The sequence below is a fragment of the Carettochelys insculpta genome, chromosome 1 (genome assembly GCF_033958435.1).
Source record: "Carettochelys insculpta isolate YL-2023 chromosome 1, ASM3395843v1, whole genome shotgun sequence".
Taxonomy (NCBI): Eukaryota; Metazoa; Chordata; order Testudines; family Carettochelyidae; genus Carettochelys; species Carettochelys insculpta.
In genome coordinates, this window is record NC_134137.1 from 20737314 (window position 1) to 20760155 (window position 22842).

The 22842-nt window shown below is 39.8% G+C and overlaps 1 protein-coding gene across 3 annotated transcripts in view; it reads right to left on the minus strand.

The window, feature by feature from the left end:
* TENM4 (teneurin transmembrane protein 4) overlaps positions 1-22842 on the minus strand; it is a 493982-nt gene that overhangs the window by 247608 nt on the left and 223532 nt on the right. For 2 of the 3 annotated variants that reach the window (XM_074983382.1, XM_074983367.1), the window contains 3 exons: positions 21287-21539; positions 13520-13618; positions 11380-11615 (listed from right to left, as the gene is read on the minus strand). In XM_074983382.1, coding sequence (XP_074839483.1) covers positions 11380-11615; positions 13520-13618; positions 21287-21539 — 588 coding nt within the window. The remainder of the gene's footprint in view (positions 1-11379; positions 11616-13519; positions 13619-21286; positions 21540-22842) is intronic. The other variant, XM_074983375.1, reaches the window with a different exon arrangement.

Consider the following 22842-nt stretch of genomic DNA (forward strand, 5'->3'; position numbering starts at 1 on the left):
AACAGTTTCCTCTCCTGCATTCATGTGCAAAAGGTCAATCTGAGCTGTGAAATGAGGAGTAGGATGGCCCGTCTACGACAGTGTTGGAAAGGCTGAGGCAGCCCCAGTCTCAGCTACCTAAATCCCACTCCACTTCAAAATGCTTGGACTGTTTTCAGACATAAGGTTTGACTCTGCACTGCCTTGAACCTGGACTGGTCATTTGCACCTGAATGGAGTGAGTTAATAAAGCTATGAAATCAGAAGACGCACTAAGACAGTGGTAGCTTTTTGCATTAATTTTTCTTAGGTATAAATGATGACAAAACAGCAAGGTAGCAGAGATTCTGGTCCATTGTTTTTTTAATTGTATCATCTGAATTCTGAGCAGGTCCTGAAAAATGAATGTCAATAATAATATGGTAAAGAGAGCTCACAGTGGGTTTTAGCTGTCTTATTAATCTTCTCCTAGAAACAGGCCTTCTTATATTTGTTTATACCAGATTGGTAAAAAATGTGGTTGAACCGCTTCCTCCTAGCCATTGTAATCAACTATGCACTTTTTACAAATGGTCACAGATAAAGGGCCAAATTCAGACCTGATCCAAGTAGTTGTAAATCCATATTGTTGCAAGCATTTATACATTTGGCCAGCAACACAGATACTATCTCAAAAGCATGGAAGCAATAGCTGTAAGAGCTGTCATAGAGATGACAAAGTTACTAAGCAACACTTTTAGGGATACTGTGCTGATGAAGAACATATACTGGTAAATAAACAGACTGTTCTGGTATTTAACGCTTGAGACCAGGTAGCATGTTAATTAATCAAGAGGTAGGTGAAACTAGGGTTGATTTTAAAATGGCTGCTGTGTCACTCATGAGGATCTAGATGTGATCTAAATCTAAATGTGATTTAATGCCATCTTTTCTGCCCAAGACACCAGGCAATTCTGACCAGGCTGGAGGATCTGGGCCACATTCTTATTGTATTAAAACTATAGTGTCCCTCCTTCACGCAAACTTGAGGTTGACCTTATTACATCCCATATGAGCAAAGAAAGGATAGTCCCTAACAATAACATAAATATTTGGTGTTTCAAAAGGACCAGTTGCCTAAACTGAGGAACATTATAAGCAAAAATTGACAGAGAAGAAAATCAGATAAAAATATGAATAAAAATTGGGAGTTCTTTAAAAACAGTTTATTTAATTGCCAAAAAGCTACAATTCCCGAAGCAAGAAATAGGACAACTTTGGCTAAAAGCCCATACTGGCTCAGTGGCATATTGAATGCAGAAGTTAGAATTTAAAAGGGGGTAAATAAATATAAATTGAAATTATAACACATAAAATTGATGAGGGAAGCCAAAGAAAGCAGAAAAAAAGCAACAGTTGACAGAGCTAAGCATACTAAGGAGGCTTTTTTTTTAACTATATTGTGAATAAAAGAAATACTAGTAGTTGGATAGGTCCATTGTTAGATAGAGATTGTAAAACTGTTGACAATTGTTTAGAAAAGGCAGAAATAGTCCATAAATATTTCTGTTCTGTATTTGAAAAGAAGCAGGATAACACACTGATGTCACATGAGGATTAAGGAGTACTTATAAGTCTTTTAATAACTAATGAGTATGTTAAACGAGTTCTATTGGAATACACCTTTTAAATCAGCAGGCCTAAACAAATTTATTGGTGACTTGATCACTGTGTATAAGAAACTTACTAAGGAAAAAACAGAGGGCCAGATGAATTTAAATTAAAAATTTGGCATGCATTATTAATACTGAGGATGATGAAACAGATCAAGACAGTGTATCTTCCTGGGATGTACAATTTTGTCAAACACAACTTATTGAACTCAATACAGAGGTAACTTGGGACATTCTGTGGCCGGTGATATACAGGAGATGAGACTAGTTTATTGAAAGGTCTCTTGCGACCTTAAATTCCATGAAAAGCCCATGAAGATGGGTCCACTGAGGATGACAGTAGTCTTTTCACTGATTTCAATCCCAGTGTACTTTTGCAGGACTGTTGGCTATTTCTCCAAGTAGGAATTCAGTGACCTGGTTTCAGAACTTGCTGCCCTTGCCTATAACAAATCAATTTTCACAGTGTCTTATACATATTTGGGAGAGGTTTTTTTGAGGGCCTGTGTGTCTCTCTGTTTATTCAAGAACTTCTCCTAAACGGTAAGAGCCAGGACCACAAAATTTAGTATAAAGCTTCCTCCTATTGTAACTTGAAGCAAGGTAAGAGTTTAGTTGTGCCAGTAAAATTGGATGTACCTGGAATGGATCTGCTTTTCATAAAACCATACAGAAGCGAGCCAGAATCACCTTGAAGGTGAAAGGGGTGGCTGGGGCTGCCCACCCTGGCCCCATTTGGGACTGTCCCAGCCCTGAGCCTTTCACCTCCAATGCGGCCTTTAGCAAGGGCGGCTAAACTCTTTCAACCCAGCCCTCAATTTGTACAGGAACATTGCTAGCTGTTCCTCTTCATCAGGAAGCAAAGGGAAAATGCAGAGTTTGCTGCATTCCTCGCTCTGGCTGGGGAGTGTGGGTGGCATATGAACCCGGACCTGCCCTAGCAGGGGTATATACACCCTTCCCCTGGTTGTTCCTGTTGGGAGCAGCAGTAACTACAGAGAGGCACTTCCCACTTGGCTCCAAGCTGTTGTGGTGAGAGAGGGCTGAGGTAGTCGTCTCTCCTTGGGGCAGCCTGCATACTGAAACCATCATCCCCATCCCCATCCCAGGGCAATGATTCATATGAAGCATATACAGTTTCATTTTGTTTTCTAAACACCAAAAATGAATTGAGTTAAGGGTACATCTTCTAGTGTTTTCTAAAATGTATTGTTTTTCAGCATCTGCTAAGCAGTTTGACGGGCTCACAAGTAGAGGCCCACAAAAATGGACTACACATGAGAGCTGTCAGTTTCTTGGGCAAGGACTGCACAAAGCCCGGCTGTGAATGTACATGGCTTTCCATGAATATATAACACAGACAACTAAAAAAGCCAAAATTTTATCCTTGTAAAACTCTGGAATCTGAGCTATAAAATGAGCATGTCTTATAATTATGAAAGATCAAAGTATTTTTAGATGTTAGACTTGGAACCATTTGGACAACACTTCCATTGTTAGTTTGAAAAGGCTTTGATATTATTTGTCATTTTGGCCTGCAAAAAAACAGAAGTAACTCCTACTTCTTTTTAAGCCGTATTTTTCTGACAAAGGAGCTTTTTTGTTTTGTTTTGTTTTTTTGGTTTTTATTTGTTTCAATGGCTTACATACCATCATGTATTTCCTTGACCCCAAAACAATTAATGCCAAGGTTCAGATATTGGTTAGGGCTGAAATAAAGGGAACCATCTTTACCAGAGTGACTACAGTTGGCTTCCAAATACCCATAGGAATGAACTGATTTCCTCAAGAGGAGTTCAAAAGTGGGATCTTGTATCTTTTAATGCTTTTATTGTAAAGTGGCCATAAATCATGTGAGCTTCCTATTCCCTAGCCAATAAAGCTAACTGTGGCTGCTGTCCAAAGAAAAAAATACAAAGCCAAAAATTAAAACAAAAAGCCGTATTCACTCTCTTCGAACTAGAAAGGCTTTCTGGGCGTGGAGAGCAAGAAAAATAAAATTTCAATTATAATTATTTCACAGTATGACTAAAGCAGCTGTAGATGAAGAAAAAGCACAAAGGAAAAGACTGATAATGATTTGTCCTGGCAGATTTTTGTCTTTCTCTTGTTTTTTCTCCCTAATGATTCCTGCCTTCCTTCCAAGTACACTACTAAAGTGCAGCTTCCCCTGCTCTCTCCCAAGGCAGCTGAGACTGTGATGTACTGAACTACACATTTTAAGCATTACATATTTTATATGACTTCAGGGAACAGTTGGTAAAGTGGCTTGGGAATGGAGCAGGGAGGAAACATTAAGTGGTTCACTCTAGAACTACCCAGATAAAACTTCTATTGACAGATCCCGGTGGGTGCTTGCTCTTGCTCAGTGCTAATCAACCTGCATCTCGTCCACATTACACATAGCAGCTGCCCAAAGTGCTGTTTCCCTAACAGAAGCAGATTATGAGGGAGGCTTGCACACAGGAAGAAAGAGTTCAGTTTCCCTAACTCTCACACAAAACAGGGGGTTCTCTTGTCTCAGATCAAGCATTTTTTTGAGGATCAGTTCATAGGTCCATTTTGATGGCATCTTTCCATTCAACTGGAGTTCTTTTCATACCCCTGGTTCCCAGAGGTAATTCACATGGGCCAAATGCAGAGCATAGGGATGAGGGTCAGCACCCAGTTGATCCATTATGCTTTCAGTCAGACCACTTTCCAGAATCAGAATGACTTTTGTTTGTAAATTTTCCTACGGCCCAATCCAGAACCCAGTGCAGTCTATGAAAGCTTTGCTATTGACTTGAATGGGACCAGACAGAACATTTAGGATGGTCTGGACTGATTCTGATCTCATTTGCACCAGATTTAATGTAAATGAAGTTGATCCTGTTTAATGCTGGTATAGGGCAGAAAACACTCAGGTCACCGTTCTCAGACTAAAAATACTACAGGAGGTTATGAATTATAATACTTTTAAAATATTGTAATTTGTCTCTTGGGAGGTGTCAGTTGATATGATGGGAGCCTGTATGGAAAAACTGTAGAGACAGACAGAAACACAATTCATTTAGACAGTATGTGCTTCCAAGCAGTGACTTTCATTTGTTATATGTCTGTACAACATTTAGCACAACAGGGCCCAACCTGATTGTGCTCTTTAGCCACTATACATATGCTTTGCAGATACTAATGTTTTTCAGAACTTCAGTTGATAACACTGATATTTATTTATTACCATTATTTTTAGATTTAAATTTTCAGAGTTGTGCATATCTAGGGATATTAAGTTTTTAGCTATTATTTTAACTACCTAAATCTTCACATTTGCAGGAAATTGGGGGAAGGGAAAAGTCTGACAATTACTTAATTACAGTGGATGTCATGGTTCCAAAAATTAAAGCTTTTGAAACTATTAAAACAAAATCAACATTGCATGTTAAAATATACGGAGTAAGAGTCCTTATATCAACAAATCACACCTGTTTTTAACACAGGCTGAACCTCTCTAATCTAGAACTCTCTGGTCCGGCATCTTCCACAGTCTGATATGATTTTAGTTAGCTGGATGCCCACTTGTCATGCATGTGGCCAAGTTTCCCATGGTTACATAACATTTGTTTCCAGCCACCAGTCCCGGCTCTCAGTGTTTTGTGCTGTTATTTAGGTGCAGTTTACCCCTAAATGTCTTCTAAGAAATCAGATAGCAGTGGAAGTGTTGGTAATGCTACTAGACAATATTGATCTCCCATGGTCTGGCAAATTCTCTCATCCAAAACTGGTCAGGTCCCAAGGGTGCTGGATTAGAGAGGTTCAACTTGTATTCATTTGCTAATTCATTTATGACAAGCATGTGTGTAGACTTCTATTATCATCAATGAAAATATTTTTTCAACGTGTATATACAGTGAAGTGAACATTTACTGCAATTTGCCAATAAAAATCTATCTAGGTCTAAATATAGCTGGTATATCATAACAACACTTGTGGATGAATAATAACATTTTCACTTTTATCGCACCTTTCACCACTGGGTCTCAGTGTTTTACACATATTCATTCATTAATTCACACAATACCCAGAAAATAAGTGCACAACACAAATATTAACTGAAATGTGAGCAGTAATTCAGTGGGATTGTGAAAGAACCAAGAAGAGAAGACAGGATCCTGGTGCCAATTCCCCTGCTCTAAAAAACAGATCACAATGTATAATAAAGAATTTGTCACCAAGAATCCTTTGGAGTGCTGTTTGTGTCTTTCTGGAATGAGATTAGATGGCAATAAGGAACAGAAAGAATCCTGCTAATTAAAAGGATAAGAGAACCCTTAATCTTGGATTAGAGAAGAAAACAAAATTAAGGAAACTAATTGGTAGGGTAAAATATTGGGCTATATTTTCGTGTGAGTGAAAGCCTTAATATGTCAGTGTAAATATAGGCTAAAAAAACCCACACAGCACAAGCTGAAGAATGCTGTATTAGTGACTTCTCCTATTGATTTCAGGTGGTGCCCAGACACCATGGTAACTGCTGTATGGGAAATGCATAGCAAGATAATTACAAACACTTCGGAATGCTGATCTGAACAAAGGTTAGAATATGGCATCAAAGGATAAAGGGTAAACTGAAGTCATGTCAGCTTTTGGGACAATCTTCTGACAATGACAAGAAAGTTGTTTTATAAACACATCACATTGCTGGAACCATTTTATTGTTGAAGAATTTTCCTGGTTATGAGCAATGCAGCTCTAAGTGAAACAGTGGCTGTTAGGGGTTTAAATAAATGTGAGAGCTGAAATAGCAGAGAGTGATCTGACTCCACTCAAATGAGGGGCTATTTTGGCTCTGTAATACACTTTCCATCCATATCTTTAATTTGAATCAAATGCACATCTCCTTTGCTGTTTGTGAAATGCAACCACAGTACATGCTTAAAATGCAGGAAAATAGCAAGTGCTTTACTACATCAAATTATACATCCATCTGGCCTGGTAACTGGATCAGGAAAATACTTCTTCTGTTTCAGATGAAAGCAACTATTCTCCATCCCTAATTCACTTAGAAGCCAATACTGTTCCTAGCATCCAGCCATGCAGCTGGTCGGCATGAGAAAGCTGGATAATCTAACAAGCCTTTTCCACTTCTAATGCCTATGAACTCTATGGTGACAGAATTCTTCCTCCCAAGATGGGGAGTGATAGCAGAGAGCTTCTCCACAAAGCTGTCCTGGCAGCCCTTGTTCCTATCACACATGCAGACACAACGGGCAGCATATCTGCATAGCAGGAGATCCATCTAACCCACCCTCCCTCTCAGAGATACAGAGCTTTTGCTCGGCTGTGCCCTGTGGCATGCAGGATCCCCAAATCCTATTCAGGTACTGTACAGTGGAACAAGCCTTGTTTCACTGCAAGCAAAGCCCTCCATACCTGCAGCAAAGGCGTCAGGATTTGGAGATTACTGACTTTTTTGGTATGAGGCGGAAAAAAATCCTTCCTGACCCTACTGCCAGTTTCACTCTTTAATATTCTAGAGCACAGGACTTGATCATCCTTATTACAGCTGTAAATAGTACAAATAGTCCCCCAATGAACAATTTCTATTAAAATTACAGCCATAACATGTGTTTCCATGACCTCTAGGAACTGCAAATTTGCAGATTAGTTACAGGCTGCCTAAAGAAGTCTTTCCTTTTAGTGGTTCTTATTTCACTGCTCTTGAAGTTTTTATGTTGCAGTCTTGACCTAAAAAAGTTTTTCTCTGTGGCATATGCACCTTTCAAGACTGGCCTGTGATGTGTCTTCAGGATTTGCATATAAGTCTGCATATATACATACACATATCAGTATGAATTAGCTGTCAGTGCATGCAGTGCACTGCCACTGTGTACACTGTCGCCATTGACTTAATGTAGTTTCCATGAATATTTGAAAAGATGGTAAAAAGTGAATCTAAAGCAGGTCAATTCCAATGAAAAATAACCTCTGGTGCTTGCTATGCTTTTTTGTACTTTGCTTGCCATTATCTTTCAAGACCAGGTATTCATCTCTGCAAAAGCTTCAGCTAAATCACAATGTTTACACAGGGTTCCAGTCATTAATGACTTGTCTACATTTGCCTGCACCACCAATCTACTTCAGCTATGCAAACAGCATGGTGGAAGTCGATGTACATACCGCAGCATCTTGCACACGGTAAGATTGACAGTGGCTGACCTCCTGTCAATTCGGGCTACTCTTCTCATCTTGGTGGAGTACCAGCACCAATGGGCATGAGCTCAGAGATCGATTTATTGTGTGTGGATTAGACATGATAAATTGATGGCTGGTAGATCAATCCCTGCTGGTTTGATTGACCACATAGTGGAGACAAGGCCTGAGTTTATTGGGACTCTCGCTTCTTTTCCACCTGCACCTAACCCAATGGCTTTGAAATGAAAGAACAGTCACATAAATAAGCCAGAGTACTAAAAAGCATAACTCAGTTGTAAAAATAGACATACACCTGTTGCTCTATGGCTTTTCAGTCTTAAAATAGGTAATATAGTGGATACTGCAGATGTGTTTTTAAAAATGCAACCATCTCCTGCAAAGATCTTCAAAACGTTCCTAATGGTTCTCTGTTTTCATGCCAAGTCAGTCTATTCATCCATCTATTCCAGACCTAAGCAAGAGTTCTGTGAAAGCCTGACAGATTGTCTCTTTCACCAAGGGAAGCTGGTCCCATTAAAGATATTGTTGAACCCACCTCACCTCTTTCTTCACATCATCAACACATAAAATCTATTAGGAATAGCAAAGTCCCTGGTGGGTTCATGAAGACCCTGGCTATTTTCAGCCTAAGAAAGTTCTGCCAAAGGTAGGGTTTTCTTTTCCTTTTAATTTGAATGGAGAATTGTGTTGTGAATAGAATTCTGGCACACTACCTTCCCCAGTGGACTGGAGTATTAGTATCAACAGGTAGGTGGATAAAAAGAGAATTAAACTCCAAAGCATTGCTATGGGCTTTGATCCAAAGCTTGCTCACTTTAATGGGAGTCTATCCATTGACTTCCACTTCTTTTGGGTTGGGCCAATGGTCATAAAAGAGAATTTCAATGATTACTTTAACAATAGCCAGTGGCAACCAGCCAAGTTATCAACATTCTCTAGGCATAATAAGGGCTTTATTTTGCCACTCTTATTCATGTTCAACAATACTTTAACAATTCAAACAGTCTCAGTGAAATCAATAGCAGTGACATACTACTCAACATGAGTAAGGAATGCAGAAGTACATAAATATCAGTGATCTGACAATACAAAAGCACTTATTTTTTAAACAGAACAGAACAAACATACTCATTAAAAACTTTTTTGATCAGGAGACAACCCATTTTGTGAGAAGCTGGTGAAAGTGATTTTTTTGGCATAGGTGATACAATTCTTATCTGCAACTTAACAGGATGTAGAAAATAATTACAAATGAAAAGGTTATTCATAATTTTTAAATGAGTTAATTAGGAAGCCCAGTCAGAGTCTCTCATTATACTAATTAATAATAGATTATACTTGAAATTAAACACATTTTTTCATCAAAATCTAATTAAATTATTGCTTTTTTGCCCACTGATTAAATCAGTGGCTCTGGCAGCGATACTCTTTGTTAAATATGTTTATGCTGTACTGAACCAATGAATTTTATTTTTAATAATTAATAGTTCTTTTAGAATTTAGCAAAAATGACCCATAATTATGACAGTCCAACCTGACCACCATTCCTGGCACCTTGCCAGCCACACATAGTGCACGGGATTCATGTAAATGGGAGAAAAGGACCTTAGCATAACCCCATGAACATAATTTTTAACCATATTATCTGTGAATTAAATCCAGGCTCTGCTCTTTTCAAAACTGTTGGAGAAGGTTTTTGAACAGATCAGTAAGAGGCAAGTCAGCCTTCCAGGTCTGTCTGTAACAAAGCCAAATGTGTATACATCCACAGTCATAAAGAATGGGCAACAAAGTTTTTAGTGAGCTACGAATAGATTCTTCTGACACACAGAGATAATGTCCAATGGAGCCCAGGTCTGTACGTAAGGAGAATGTTCCATAAATGAGACAGACAGGCTCAAACATTAAGTAACAAACAATGAAAAGTGACTCTATATTCCATCAAACTATTACTGATTTAGTGTTGATTAATTAATTATTTCTGCTTCTATTACAGTTGGCATAAAAGTGACCAAAGTGTAATACGAATCAGGAATGGAAAAGATTCAGTCATTTGAGCAGTACACACAGTACTTTTTTCGTGCTGGTACTTTATGGTACTGAGTACTGGCACCTTAGCAGCCCCAGCCGCTGGGTTGGCTGGGGGGGACAGCGGGGAGGCAGCTGAGTACAAGCTCCCTTTTTTAAAAAAAACAAAAAGGGCACTGAGCACACATAAAGGAGACATGGTGACACTGATCATTGGTGGTAGTCGTAATATACACATCTGAAATGAAAACAAATTATCTTTCAATCCAGGTAATGGGGTTTGCTACTTCCAATTGCAATATTTTACAGCTCATTAGCCCATAGGAAGTTAATGTGAACTCAAAGACAACACCTTCTTCGTGACAGAGAACAGGCTCTTTCACCTGTGGCTACAGCCTTGGGATCATCATAACAGTTCGTATCATTGAGGTGTTAAAAGAGGTGTCTACCAAAAAAACCTTTAAAATTAAAACAAGGTTTATCATCAAAAAAGGAAAAGAAATGAAGAGTACTACCTACACCTTAGATGTTGACGAATACTATTTTCACCTTAATAATTTAATTGCTCTTTGCTATAAGCACTGGAAGTACAGGAAACCAACTGCAGGCAAAGCTCAAACAAAACTGCCATTGCACGGCTGCAACTGGGCAGCAAAACTTCCAGATCTTCAGTATTTCAAAGTTAAATTATTCCACTAAAGCTCAAAATGTCCTGATGGTCCTAAGCCCCTGAACTACTTTTTCACTCTACTAAAATTCCGAGACTGTTCCCTTTACTCACACAAGTACTTCCATTAATTTCCAAACAATTACTCGTATAAGTAAGAGAAGCACATTCAACTCCAAGCCAAGAGGAGATTTTGCTTGATTAAGAACAGAGTCAACATTTTAGGATTTAGAGTCTGACTCAGCTCCCACTGACTTTGATGGGAGCACAATTAGGATCCCCATCTCTTTCCTACGCTTTATTGCAGGTGGGCTTGTGTCATTCTAGCTGATTGCAACTTTTTTTCAGCAGAAAAGAAGCAGCTGAAACTTTTTACAAATAGCATATGGAAAGGGAAACCTTGCTGGTACTTTTCAATAAAGTGAACCCAGCCCTGCAACACCCACCAAAGTCAATGAGCTTACACAAGGATTCAAGACATGTTTAGACAGAGAGATAGCGCACAGCAAGCTGTGATGTACAGCTACAGTGTCTCAGCCCGCTGAGCATCGATGGTCCATGTGGCCCAGCTACCACACACTAGAAGTTCCCTAGTGCACAATGACTTGCTGCTGTTTGAGACTGGAATATGTCAAAGCACACTAGAGAAGACTGAGTTTGCAGTGGCATGGTCCATGCAGACAGTGTTCAGTGTACTGGCTGTAGATTTACCTGCAGCTTGCCACACGCTAAGTCAACTAGACAACCCCTCAGAGGCCTTACTTGTTAGTTACCAACTTGATCTTGCATTCCCAAATGTTAGCAACACGTGGTACTGAGGACAAGGGATAAAAAGATTGAAAAGTGGAATATGCTTACCAATAAAATAAGCAAGCAGGATCACCAACGTGACTGAGATGATAATGGCACTCAGAGCAGCACATTTCCAGTTACAGTACTTATAGGGTTTCTTCAGATTAAAGGTGGGCCTAGAGAAGGTACTTCTGGGTAGGGGTCTAGGGGGAGGTGAGTACACGGTGCTGGACGTCAGGGGATATCCTGGCGATGTAGTACAAAAGAGGGGAGATGTGCCTCCGGGTTTAAACAGGAAGTGCCTGAGGAAAGAAAAGACAAAGAGCAGATGACTCCTCACAAAAATAAAAGCAGAGGCAGAATTCATAGCTTAGAGACAGTGGCTGCTGTTGGCGTGAAGTAACCAGCTTCACACAATGTTTTGTAAATACATGGATACCATGCACAGGAGAGAAGAACAGAAACAGAAGTCACAAAAAGTAAAGGAAAAACATCACAGTGCCAACAAAGCTGCAGAGAATTCTTCGACAAGAAGAGACATCTCCACAGGAAAATTCACAATACAGTGAAATGGGAGGTCCCAAGCACAGCTAGAACAGATCAATTCTTGCAGGCAGGACTGACAGCCTGAGCCTGCTCCCACTGAAACTTCTAATTTAATTTTAATGGAAGCAAGCTGGAGGCCGGGGTGGGGTGGGGGAAGGGAAAATATGAAAATTTACCCAAAGCCACAAGAGAGCTTTGTTTTGTTTTGCTGAATTGAGATGGGGAAAAGGGAGATCAGGTCCTTTCATGGTCTACAAATTGTCACATCATCCATGGTTTTCGATCCCAATATTTTGACAGCAGCCATATTTTATCCTATTTGTTTTATGTGTGGCTTTGGAGACAGTAATGTAAGGTCTTTGAACAAGTCTCACTAAATCCAAAAGGGAAGAATCCCCTTTAATCTCCATGGGAGTTGGTTCATAATACAAAAGAAGTTTCCAATTTTCAGGAAAAGATCCTGAGAAATAGAAGGTACCTGAATCCCTCTATTCCTATGTTTTCTATAGGACTGAAGGGAAAGGAAGCCGAAATGGTGGTAGGGATGGTTGCTTGATTCTCCCCTCTAGGCCAGTATAAATCAAGAGTAACTCCACTACTGTGGAATCAGAATCAGGTCCAGTTCAGCTAGTATTTAAATCTTGATTTGGTAGGCCAGATCCTGAGTGGTGATAAAACGTACTGCCCCAATGAAGTTAATGGGGTTTTCCTGCTTTATGCCAGTACAGAATATGGCCCAATGTTTCCATCTCAAAGACACATGTAATAACAGGGAAAAGCTCTCACATGCAGAAACATTGCTGTGAAGAAAAGTCATGGAACAATTTGTGCAACATAAATCAATGTGGATTTTCTTTCAACACAATGTTTATACTACTTCTGCAAACTAGTTAATTAACTGTACAAAATAATGGTTGCTAGAGCATAACTCATCATTTCCACTATTAGTCTATGTTAATTCTTGAAGCAGTGTCTGCACAGCTAAATTCATTTATTTGCTTTATCTAGCTACAGATTTATTTGGTCCCCATTGAAGAGGCATCTGCAAGTGTTCAAATATACAAAGCAGTATTATGGCTGATGATGATTATTAAATTAGGAAATCACTTCCACACAGTATGTGCTTTAGAAGCAATTTGTAACTAAAAGTTACATGATCAAAAGTTAAATTTAAGAAGCATCATCAAAATGAGATGCTAAGTCAACACCAAAGGCCCAGCTTTAAAGAGATGCCCCATCATCACTTCTATAATGTCAAAAAATAATTCTGTATTATTATGAGGCAACAAACCTGGGAAGTATATGGTCAACATCTGTAATATTGTTAAGCCACCCTCACAGCAGTTTAAAGTCTTCCCTGAAATACAGGTAACCTTTGTTTGTAGATGACAATAAATTGGTACAGACATATCTTATCAGTGAAATGATATTCAAAATGGCAAAGACAGCCAATGAGATGCTATGATCATCAACATATTAATGAGACTTCCATTAATATGTACAGGATGCTGTGCTCCAAGCTCAAGAACCTTATTTTTTAAGCCATCTTAGAAGAGGCAAAAAAGGCATTGCCCTTAAAACATCACTGAAGTGACTAAATGCTCTCATGCAAAGATCATGACTTTACAGTAAATAGGAAGACCACGTAATTGTCACATACCCATCATTGTAAGCACCGTCATGTCGGGAGGAGGTGAGAATGTCCATCTCAATGAGGTTGTCCTGCAATGTCTCTAGGAATGTCTGCTTTGCTATGTTTCTACATACATATGGAAACATGAATGAAGCCAGTGAGTCATGCATCTATGAAGTGTGATCTTATAAATCACAATGGTTATAGTGCAGCTGTGCATGGAATTAGAATGATGGACTATATATTTATATGTATAGGATATTACACATATACATATACAGCATTTAAGAATGTTCACTTCTAAGTATGTGTATACAAATATATATATGTATATATAAATACATACACACGTCACTGTGTGCATATATATAAAGCCAGAGTTTTTATGTCTATGTACATTCATTATTATTTTGCTGCCACTTCAGAGAAAATATGCATGAACTTTTTGATCTGCTGGATTCAATAAACCAAATCTTAATTTTGCAAAGCTGTACTCCAATAATGAGTCTGCATTAATGTCTGTTGCTGTGTGAAGGCTGAATATACTACCAAAGTACAGTCAATACCATGGGTCCACCTTGTGCCATCACTTATTTCCAGCCGAGAACTTAACCAGATGGACTCTCTCTGTTTTGTTTAAATGTCTGTGTCGTGCTTTGAAATGATTACTTAATCTAATCATTTTACTTATGTAAGTGGTCCAATGTTAGTCTGATATTTAGTGGTTGTGATATCTGGGGTTTGCTCCATGTGCACCTTTTAAACAAACATTCTCTCAAATACTGAGGGGCAAAACCTAGAAACGTCTTTCCCATTCCTAGTTTTGATTGTATTTATATGGAGGTGAGCCAAATCCAGAGCCATACAGCCTAAACTTCCTAACGCTTCTGGTTGTGGGGTAGAAGGATTGACCCAGAGCCAACCACTCAACTTCAAATGCTTTATAATTATATATGGATGTTCTATAGTACCATTGAGGATTTCAAAGCTCTTCACAAACATTTAGGCTACGTCTACACTAGCCCAAAACTTCAAAATGGCCATGCAAATGGCCATTTCGAACTTTACTAATGAAGTGCTGAAATACATATTCAGCACCTCATTAGAATGCTGGCAGCTGCGGCACTTCGAAATTGAGGAGGCTCATCGCTGCGCAGCTCGTCCAGATGGGGCTCCTTTTCAAAAGGACCCCCGCAACTTCGAAATCCTCTTATTCCTAACAGCAGACAGGAATAAGGGGATTTCGAAGTTGCCAGTGTCCTTTTGAACAGGAGCCCCGTCTGGACGAGCCACGCCGCGATGAGCCACGTCAATTTCAAAGTGCCGCAGCTGCCAGCATTCTAATGAGGTGCTGAATATGTATTTCAGCTCTTCATTAGTAAACTTCGAAATGGCCATTAGCATGGCCGTTTCGAAGTTTTGGGCTAGTGTAGATACGGCCTTAGAGATGGAAAAAGAGGCACAGAGAGAAGGTATTCAAGGTGCCAAAGTCAGTCAGAGGTTGAATTGTGACCTCCTGGCCTACTGTGTCACAGAAACTGATTTCAGGTATCAGGACATACCAAGGGAAACTTCAGTACTGCCACCTTATGCAAATCTCCTTTTATTTAAAGTGTCCTTAACCTTAGTTTTCATCTCTTCTTCTCTGCCTTCTTGCTAATGCCAGTACTTGTTTAGTTCAAGCCCCTGCTTTACTGATTATGGGCTGCATTGACAGCACAGATCTGCAACTGATCCCAGAAAAAGGAATGTGACTCATATTCATAGTTTTCAAATAGAGTGGATCAGCGTGTCTGAGCTGAGACACAGCATTCAAAATATCAACCCATCCCCAAGTATTTATTGCTTCCTTGCATTCCACAAAAATTCAGGAAAAGTCGGATGCTTTGTTCAATGTCGTAAGGAAGCAGTGCATTAGCCCAGAGTCTTTAGAGAATAAAATGCAAAGCACCGAACAACACAGCAATCAGTAAAGGTTTATGAATAGTTAAAATCTGTGCAAAACTGATGATTTCATGTATTTCAACTGTGAACTGTGAATAACGTGACAGAACACCAGGTTATGTGATCTTTTGATGAATGTCACTCACGGACTGGTCACACACTGAGCTACATTGGCAATGTTATACAACTGCACTCTTCCTCTATCATGGGCCACATTCTACCTGCTTACCTAGGCTGAGTAGTGGTTTATTTGAGATAGACCTGTAAGATCTTAATTCAACAGGAGTTGGGAGCTGTAATCTGGTCCTCTGAAATTTTCTGGGACCACAATTGTTCTGAAGCTACAGCTGTGCCAAACAAATGGACAACTCAGCTGGCATTTAATTGTTCACTGCAAGGTCACATTTACTGGAGCAGAAAGGAGAGGTCAGAGAAAAAAGGGAGGAATAAAGAACAGGAAAAACATGTAGAGAAATACTCATTTATAAGCTTTCAGTCCCGGGCAGATGTTTTCATACAGTAAATTGCTTTTAAAGCAGAAAAGGAGGGAGAAGGAAAAAGAGAATAGAGGAAAAGAGGAGAGGGGTAAGGGGAAAAGAAAAAAGAGGGAAGGAGGAAATGTGTGGATAGACTTCTCTTCCATCAACATATGAAATTCTAATAGGCACAGTATTTATAAGATTTTGAAAACCTATACTATGCATTTGTTGTTTTTTCGTTAAACTCAGCCTGTTCTCACTCAACCTTCCATTCTGAACATCCTTTCATCAGATCATTCAAACGCTGAACTCAGATTTGAACTCTACAAATGGCCCCAAGGTTATTAAACATCAAAACCAAATACCTTCAAATTTGGGGTGGAAGAGGTTTTTGATCAAGTGCTCTATACATATTTTCTATCTTATAATGGTCTCAGTTTAAACAAAATAGCTTTCTCTTTATGTTTTTTCCTTTGTGCTGGCTAATGTGGGATTACAAAAATGGATATTCAACAGAAATACAATTCAATTTTTGACATGAGATTATCACAACACCATATATTTATACTTCAAAGGTCCTAATTCTTGGATTATCTTCTCTGGGATAGAATTTATTTTTAAAACTTTAATCTATTGTGGTTTCCTTATTTATTATTCCAGTAGTTGCTGATCTTTCTGATCCCTAAGTATTTAGATTTTTGCAGTGAGAAGGAACTACACAGCTGCCATAAACTGAAGAAAGAATGCTGCTCTCAAGTGTGAAGGAGAAACCTGAACAACGGTCTCTGAGATCTCTCACAGAAGTAAAGGAAAAATCCGTGCATGTCAGAGATAAGATTTACCATGTTTCTAATGCTCCAAGCATTGCAGTCTCTTTGTTACCACTATCTCTACAACGTACCTTATTATACTAATAGTTTATTCAGTTGGGGAACAGTGATCCGTTGATGATGACCCATTGAATTACTAGTTTCTAATTCAGTATTAGAAAACAGAAGCTTTTTACCCCTTCTTTGTCTGGAAAACTCTCAAATAATACTTGTCATCATAACCAAATATAAAGGAAATATAATGCCCTTGAAGCTGATGAGTTGGAAGAGATATAATTGATTACCAAATAACCAGTTTTCTATTCAATATCAATTTATAGAGTAATGACATCCAGGATCAAGTAACAATGACAAGAGTTTGTGAGGCAAGTGAAAGCTTTAACCTACATACAAGGACAACTTTTTCTGAGTAAATTCTAGATGACCCATTTGGTTAGGAGCAATAATATTAATTCACCAATCTGCCTATGACAGTTAAGAAATATGCAATAAAATCCGCTTCTTCAAGTTTGGAGAAACATTCACTAGACCTATTTCAGTGGAGGATGCTACAGTTAAGGATGTGTCAGAGTGTCCAGTTTAACAGGGGCATATAGTCTGGGCTCCTGGTACCTGACAGACTGTCTCTCTCTTTTTCTCCATGCATCACTGTAACTGTTATGATTTCTGATGCCCGTTTGCTCTCCCTCATGACCCATGAATACGGACATCTAAGAGTGTGACATTTTCAGGGGAGAGCCTTTAACTCTGAGGTTCCACCACTGATTCCATAAAACCAGGTTAGTATTTATTTTGGGTGTGGGAGTAGGTACCAGAGACCCACAAAAGGCAAGACCTTTCTGCCAAAGGGCTTACTGTCTAAATTCATGCAAGATGCAACAAGGGAACATAATAAATCATTTTGCTAGTCTTTGAAGTGCTACAAGACTGCTTTTTAGTTTTGTCACAAAAGAAAGGGCAGAGTAAAGCCATTATAATAACATTATTACATAGACGAAGAATGTGCATGATTTGGCTGACGTAAATCCACTGAAGGGTGGATTTTTTAAAATGAGTACAGTCTGCTAGATCTGATGACCATTGCATTTTTTATTTTTCACTCCATTTCTTCTAGGTTGTTAGGGCTTTAGTTGATATTGTCCATTTTCATGCTATTTATTATATAGTATGTACTCAAATCCTGAGACAATATGGAGGTAACACATTTAAAAATGGGTTAGTCTCATGTGGAGCCCAGATAGCTAAAGGTCTGATCCTGGAGCAATCTCACTGAAATCAAAGGGACTGAAATCAAAGGGACTACTCATAGAAGGGGAAGGGCTGCAAAACTGGGAGCAGGATAAGCTCGGATGTAAATTTCCTCCATAAAGAAAACGTGTAAACTTCACTGCTGGAGTATATATGCAGTAGAGTTTGTACCCTATTAAAATTACTACAACTATGGCCAAATCACATATGCAGTACTAACATGCAATTTTGTCCTAATCTTTTAGGGCCAGTTTTTTTAGTTGAGTTTTAATCAGTCAGTCCCTGAGAAATCAATTAGCATGAAATGCTATAAAAACATGAAACTGGGACATAATCTGGAGATTCAGAGGAGTCTATAAACATGGCTCCTACCCAGATAGATCAAAATATACATCTGCTTTTAAAAACTAATGTTCTCAGCAGTGCTGCTTTGGTGTCTCAGCTGGGCAGAATCTGCCCTAGAGTGGATGCATGAGATACTCTTTGATCTCAGTGAGAGTCAAGCTGCAAAGGACTGACAAACTTGGCCCTTAGCTTGGTCTGGAGGCTTAGTAAACAGACTCCTGGTGATTTGTTCATTTAGCTAGGGCAGTTAAATGAATTTGTATTCCCTGATTTAGCTTCAGAAGACACCCCCTCAGACTTAGGGAGTGGAAGAAACAGGTATCAAGGCCGGGAACAAAGAGGGACTCAGGTAGCTCTCTCCTTAGGCAAAGAGAATGGTAGAGCACAATCTCTGGAGAAAGAGGGTGTAATTCTGCAAGATGAACTGGAGTTCTTTTCATCTGTCTTCAGGGGAAGTCTTGAGTCAAGACTCCGGAAGAGGCCCAGCTGTAAGGAAGTGTGGTTGAGGAACTATATAACGAGCTCTGGCTTGGAAGAAAATAGATTTGGTGGGAAAGGCAGATAATTGGTGAACCGGAAAAACTGTGTGCATGTTTGTGATAGAGTGTATTAGGGCATGTCGAGACAGCGAGAGGCAAGCTGGGATGTAAACAATACACACTAACTGGCCATACAGACCCTACTACTGTGCATTAAAAGTTCCCTACAGCACCCTGATCTACCCTGCTTTGAAACAGTACATCAAAGCCCACTACGGAACTTTTAATGTGTGGTATCAGGGACCACACAATCCATTAGAGAGCAGCAGGGTAGCATGCTGCGGATTTATACTCCAGCATTCTGCCCACCAACTCACTATCTAGACAAGACCCTAGTGTGGGTGCATGTACATGCTCAGGATTCATTGTGCACAGGTGTATCTGTGTGAGAGAGGTTGGGTGTGTCCAGCCAGGCATGCGTGTCTTCCCTCTCTCACTACTGTCTTATCTTCCTGCTGTGAACACAAGCAGACGGAAAGCAGCAAGAGAATTAGCAGCTTCATCTATTATCCAGAAGCTGTAGAAGCAAAACATCAAGAGTGGGTGAGAGGTATTTCTACTCGGGCTGTTTTTTCAATAACGCCACCAGCATCCTTTTCATTATCTAAGTAGTTGTAGGTGTGTAGCATACCCTGCAGCGTAATATGGCAGGGAAGCATGCAGAACATTACTAAATCAGGAATATCCAGAATGTCTGGCAAAATCCCAAAGAACCAAAGAATATGGCTCAATCTAAGATTATGTGGGATCTAATGGATCGTTGTCTCTATGCATCATAGAGGTTGTGTCTACATTAGCCCCCTTCTTTGAAGTGGGAATGGTAATCAGGCTGAGCAGAGAATACTAATGTAGTGCTGGGATGAATATGTAGCACTTCATTAGGCTAATTCTCCCCATGAGTACTTTGAAGTGTCAAACTTCGAAGTGCCGGCATGGTGTGTGGCCGTGGGCACTTCGACATGCCCATGCTACTTCAAAGTGCCTTTACTCCCCAAAAAAGGCACTTAGAATTAGCACAGGTGCTAAATGGCTACACGGCATGCAGGCATTTCGAAGTCTGACACCTGGAAGTTGTCGCGGGGGATTAACCTAATGAAGTACTGCATATTCATCACAACACTTCATAAGCATTCTCCACGCAGACTGATTACCATGCCCCCTTTGAAGAAGGGGGCTAGTGTAGACACAGCCAGATAGATTGGACTCATTTTCACCTTCTTGTTACTAAATGAGGAAGCATTTCTTAACCTGAATTATACAGATTTATGTTTGTTGTTCTCCAAGCAAACAGCTGGCAATTTTACACATTGCTCATGTTGACTGTGTTAAGAGTAGACAGGAATACAACAGTTACCAGGTACCACAAACATCTACAGACCATTTCTAATGTATAGTAAGTTTACTTCTTCATAAATATGCAACTTCAATAATGTAAAATCCAGATAAAACCTCCCACAATACTGGGTGGTTTCACTTTTAGATCCTTGATAGATTTGCTGAAATCTTAATAAATGTTAGGAAGCAAGAACACTTTAAACAGAGGAATGTTTCTTATGATAGGTAAGGACAATACTGAGACATAAAATTACTCAGTACCTGAAAGACAGGAGATGTGGAAAAGAACATGAAAAGTTAATAGAAGCAATATTGATTGACTCGTGTGCCACCCTTCAGTGTTCACAACTTCTTGAAGCAATAATACAGGTAGTAAAATGCAGCACTATATTCCCCATTTTCCCATTAGTTCTAAGAAGATCAGCCTTACCTGCATTATATACTACAATTATATCTGCTGGATGTGGCACAATTAAAAGGTTAACTCTTTTCAACATATTGACAGATTTCAGTTTCATAACTAGAATATTAATTTATCCCACCACATGGGAAGAAAATACATTACGAAAAAACATTTTAAATCTACATTTCTGGTTTTAATTTTAAATGGGGAAAAAACTGTATAAGTGATTAGTACCCATAATAATGCCCGTCTGTGGAAGCAGAACAATTTCCTTCCATCTTAGTCCAAATAAAAGATATAAGTAATAATGTATACAAACTTGGAATGCATAAATTACACACCGGTTCACAAGCGGAACCACTGACTAAACAGACATATATCTCTATAAACACAGTGTTGTTGTAGTCACGTTGGTCCCAGGACTTTAGAAAGACAAAGTGGATGAGGTTATATCTTTTATTTGACTTACTTCTATTGGTGAGACAAGCTTTTGAGCTTACACAGACCTGAAGGAGAGCTCTGTGTAAGCTTACAAGTTTGTCTCTCTCACTAACAGAAGATGGTCCAATAAAATCTATTACCTACTCATCTTGTAGCTCTAGTATTTCTCTGTGGTACACACTAAGCTGAATATGGAACACTGTAAAAAACTGAAAAAACCCAACCCCTACCTCGTCTCCAGTGGGATGTTGCTGTTGAGTAACCAGTTGTCCTGAGCATGGGCTGGCTCTTGGGTGCTGGCAGGGTTCTCTCCAGAAAGAGAGTGGTCAGTAGGAGCAGGGCTGGGGTTGCTACGTGGTGTGAAGTTCCCTCGGTTTAGGGAGTTGATGGAGGATGCATGATGCTGATTTGGTGTGTGAGCATGTGGTAGTGGAGGTGGAGGAGTTCGAAGTCTTGAATGGTTCTGAAGACCCGCTGGATGATCTAAAACATAAGTAAGTTATTTAAGGGTTAGGATTCCAGCCAATGTTCATTTTGCACAAGCAGTTCAAAAAAGTGTGAAGACTAAGGGTGTATCTACCCAGCAATTAAACATCTGTGGCTGGGCTGGGTCAGCTCACTCTGGCTTGTAGGACTTGGTTGCAGAACTGTATACTACTGTGCAGGCAATTGGTCTTGGTTGGAGCACGAGCTCCGAGGAAGGTCTCAGACAAAGTCCCGGAGCTTGGATGCCTGACAAGCCTGAATACCGAGACAACAATTTTGAGCCTGGAAAGATCAAGTTAGTGGATCCAGGCCAGTGGCAGCTAGGATTTTTATTTCAGTGTGGACAGAGACACAAAATCAAACTCAAAAGACAACCATAATCAGTCTTGTTCTACAACTTCTAATGAAATATATGACTTTTACTCTCAGTAAACAGAAAAACAATGTTATAAAGCGGGGTGGGGAACCTACAGACCACGGTCTGTATTTGGCCTGCTTCATTTCCCCACTGAGGGCTGAAAGTACCATGCCTTGGCAACCCCACCACGGGGCTAGAGCTATAAGCATCAGCTTGCTGGCATGTCCCTGCAGCCTCTAGCTGGAGGGAAGATCAAGGAAGCTGTGTGTGTTGCCTCTGTCCTCAGCACTGACTGTGCAGGTCCCTAACATGGGAGTTGCAGGGTTGGCACCTGTAAGTACGGGCAGTGCGTACCACAAAGAGCGGACTGGCTACTCCACAAAGGGGCCACACAGGATCCAGGGCAGGCAGGCAGCTTGCCTAAGCTCTGCTGTGCCACCAACCATGAGCCCTCTAGGGTGAGTGCCGCTCATTTGGAGCCAGAACTCCTCACCCACTCCTACCCCTACCTGAGGTTGGAAGTTGCCTGAGGTTCCACACCATAACTCCCTCTGGAGCCTGAAAACCGTACCCAGACTTTCTCCTGGAGTCTGCACCTTGAACCTCATCCTGTACCCAAAATCCTGGGTCCACCCATGATCCCACCCCTGAGCCCACATCCCCAGCAAGAGCCTGCAAGTTCCTCACCTCTCTTATAAAGGCTTGGAATACTTGCACATGGTCTTCGCCTATCAAATTATTTCTGATCCATAACTGCAGATGTAATCGCCATCTCTGTAGGAATGATGATTTACAAAAGACCATGCAAAAACACACAGTCTTGTTGCTCAAGTTAGGTGAATATACTTTCCATTTAAATTTGTTTTCAGTATTTTGCCAGAATTTTTCTACCATCTAACCAGGCTAGGCATAACAGATAGGAGAGTTTATTCTAGATTTCAA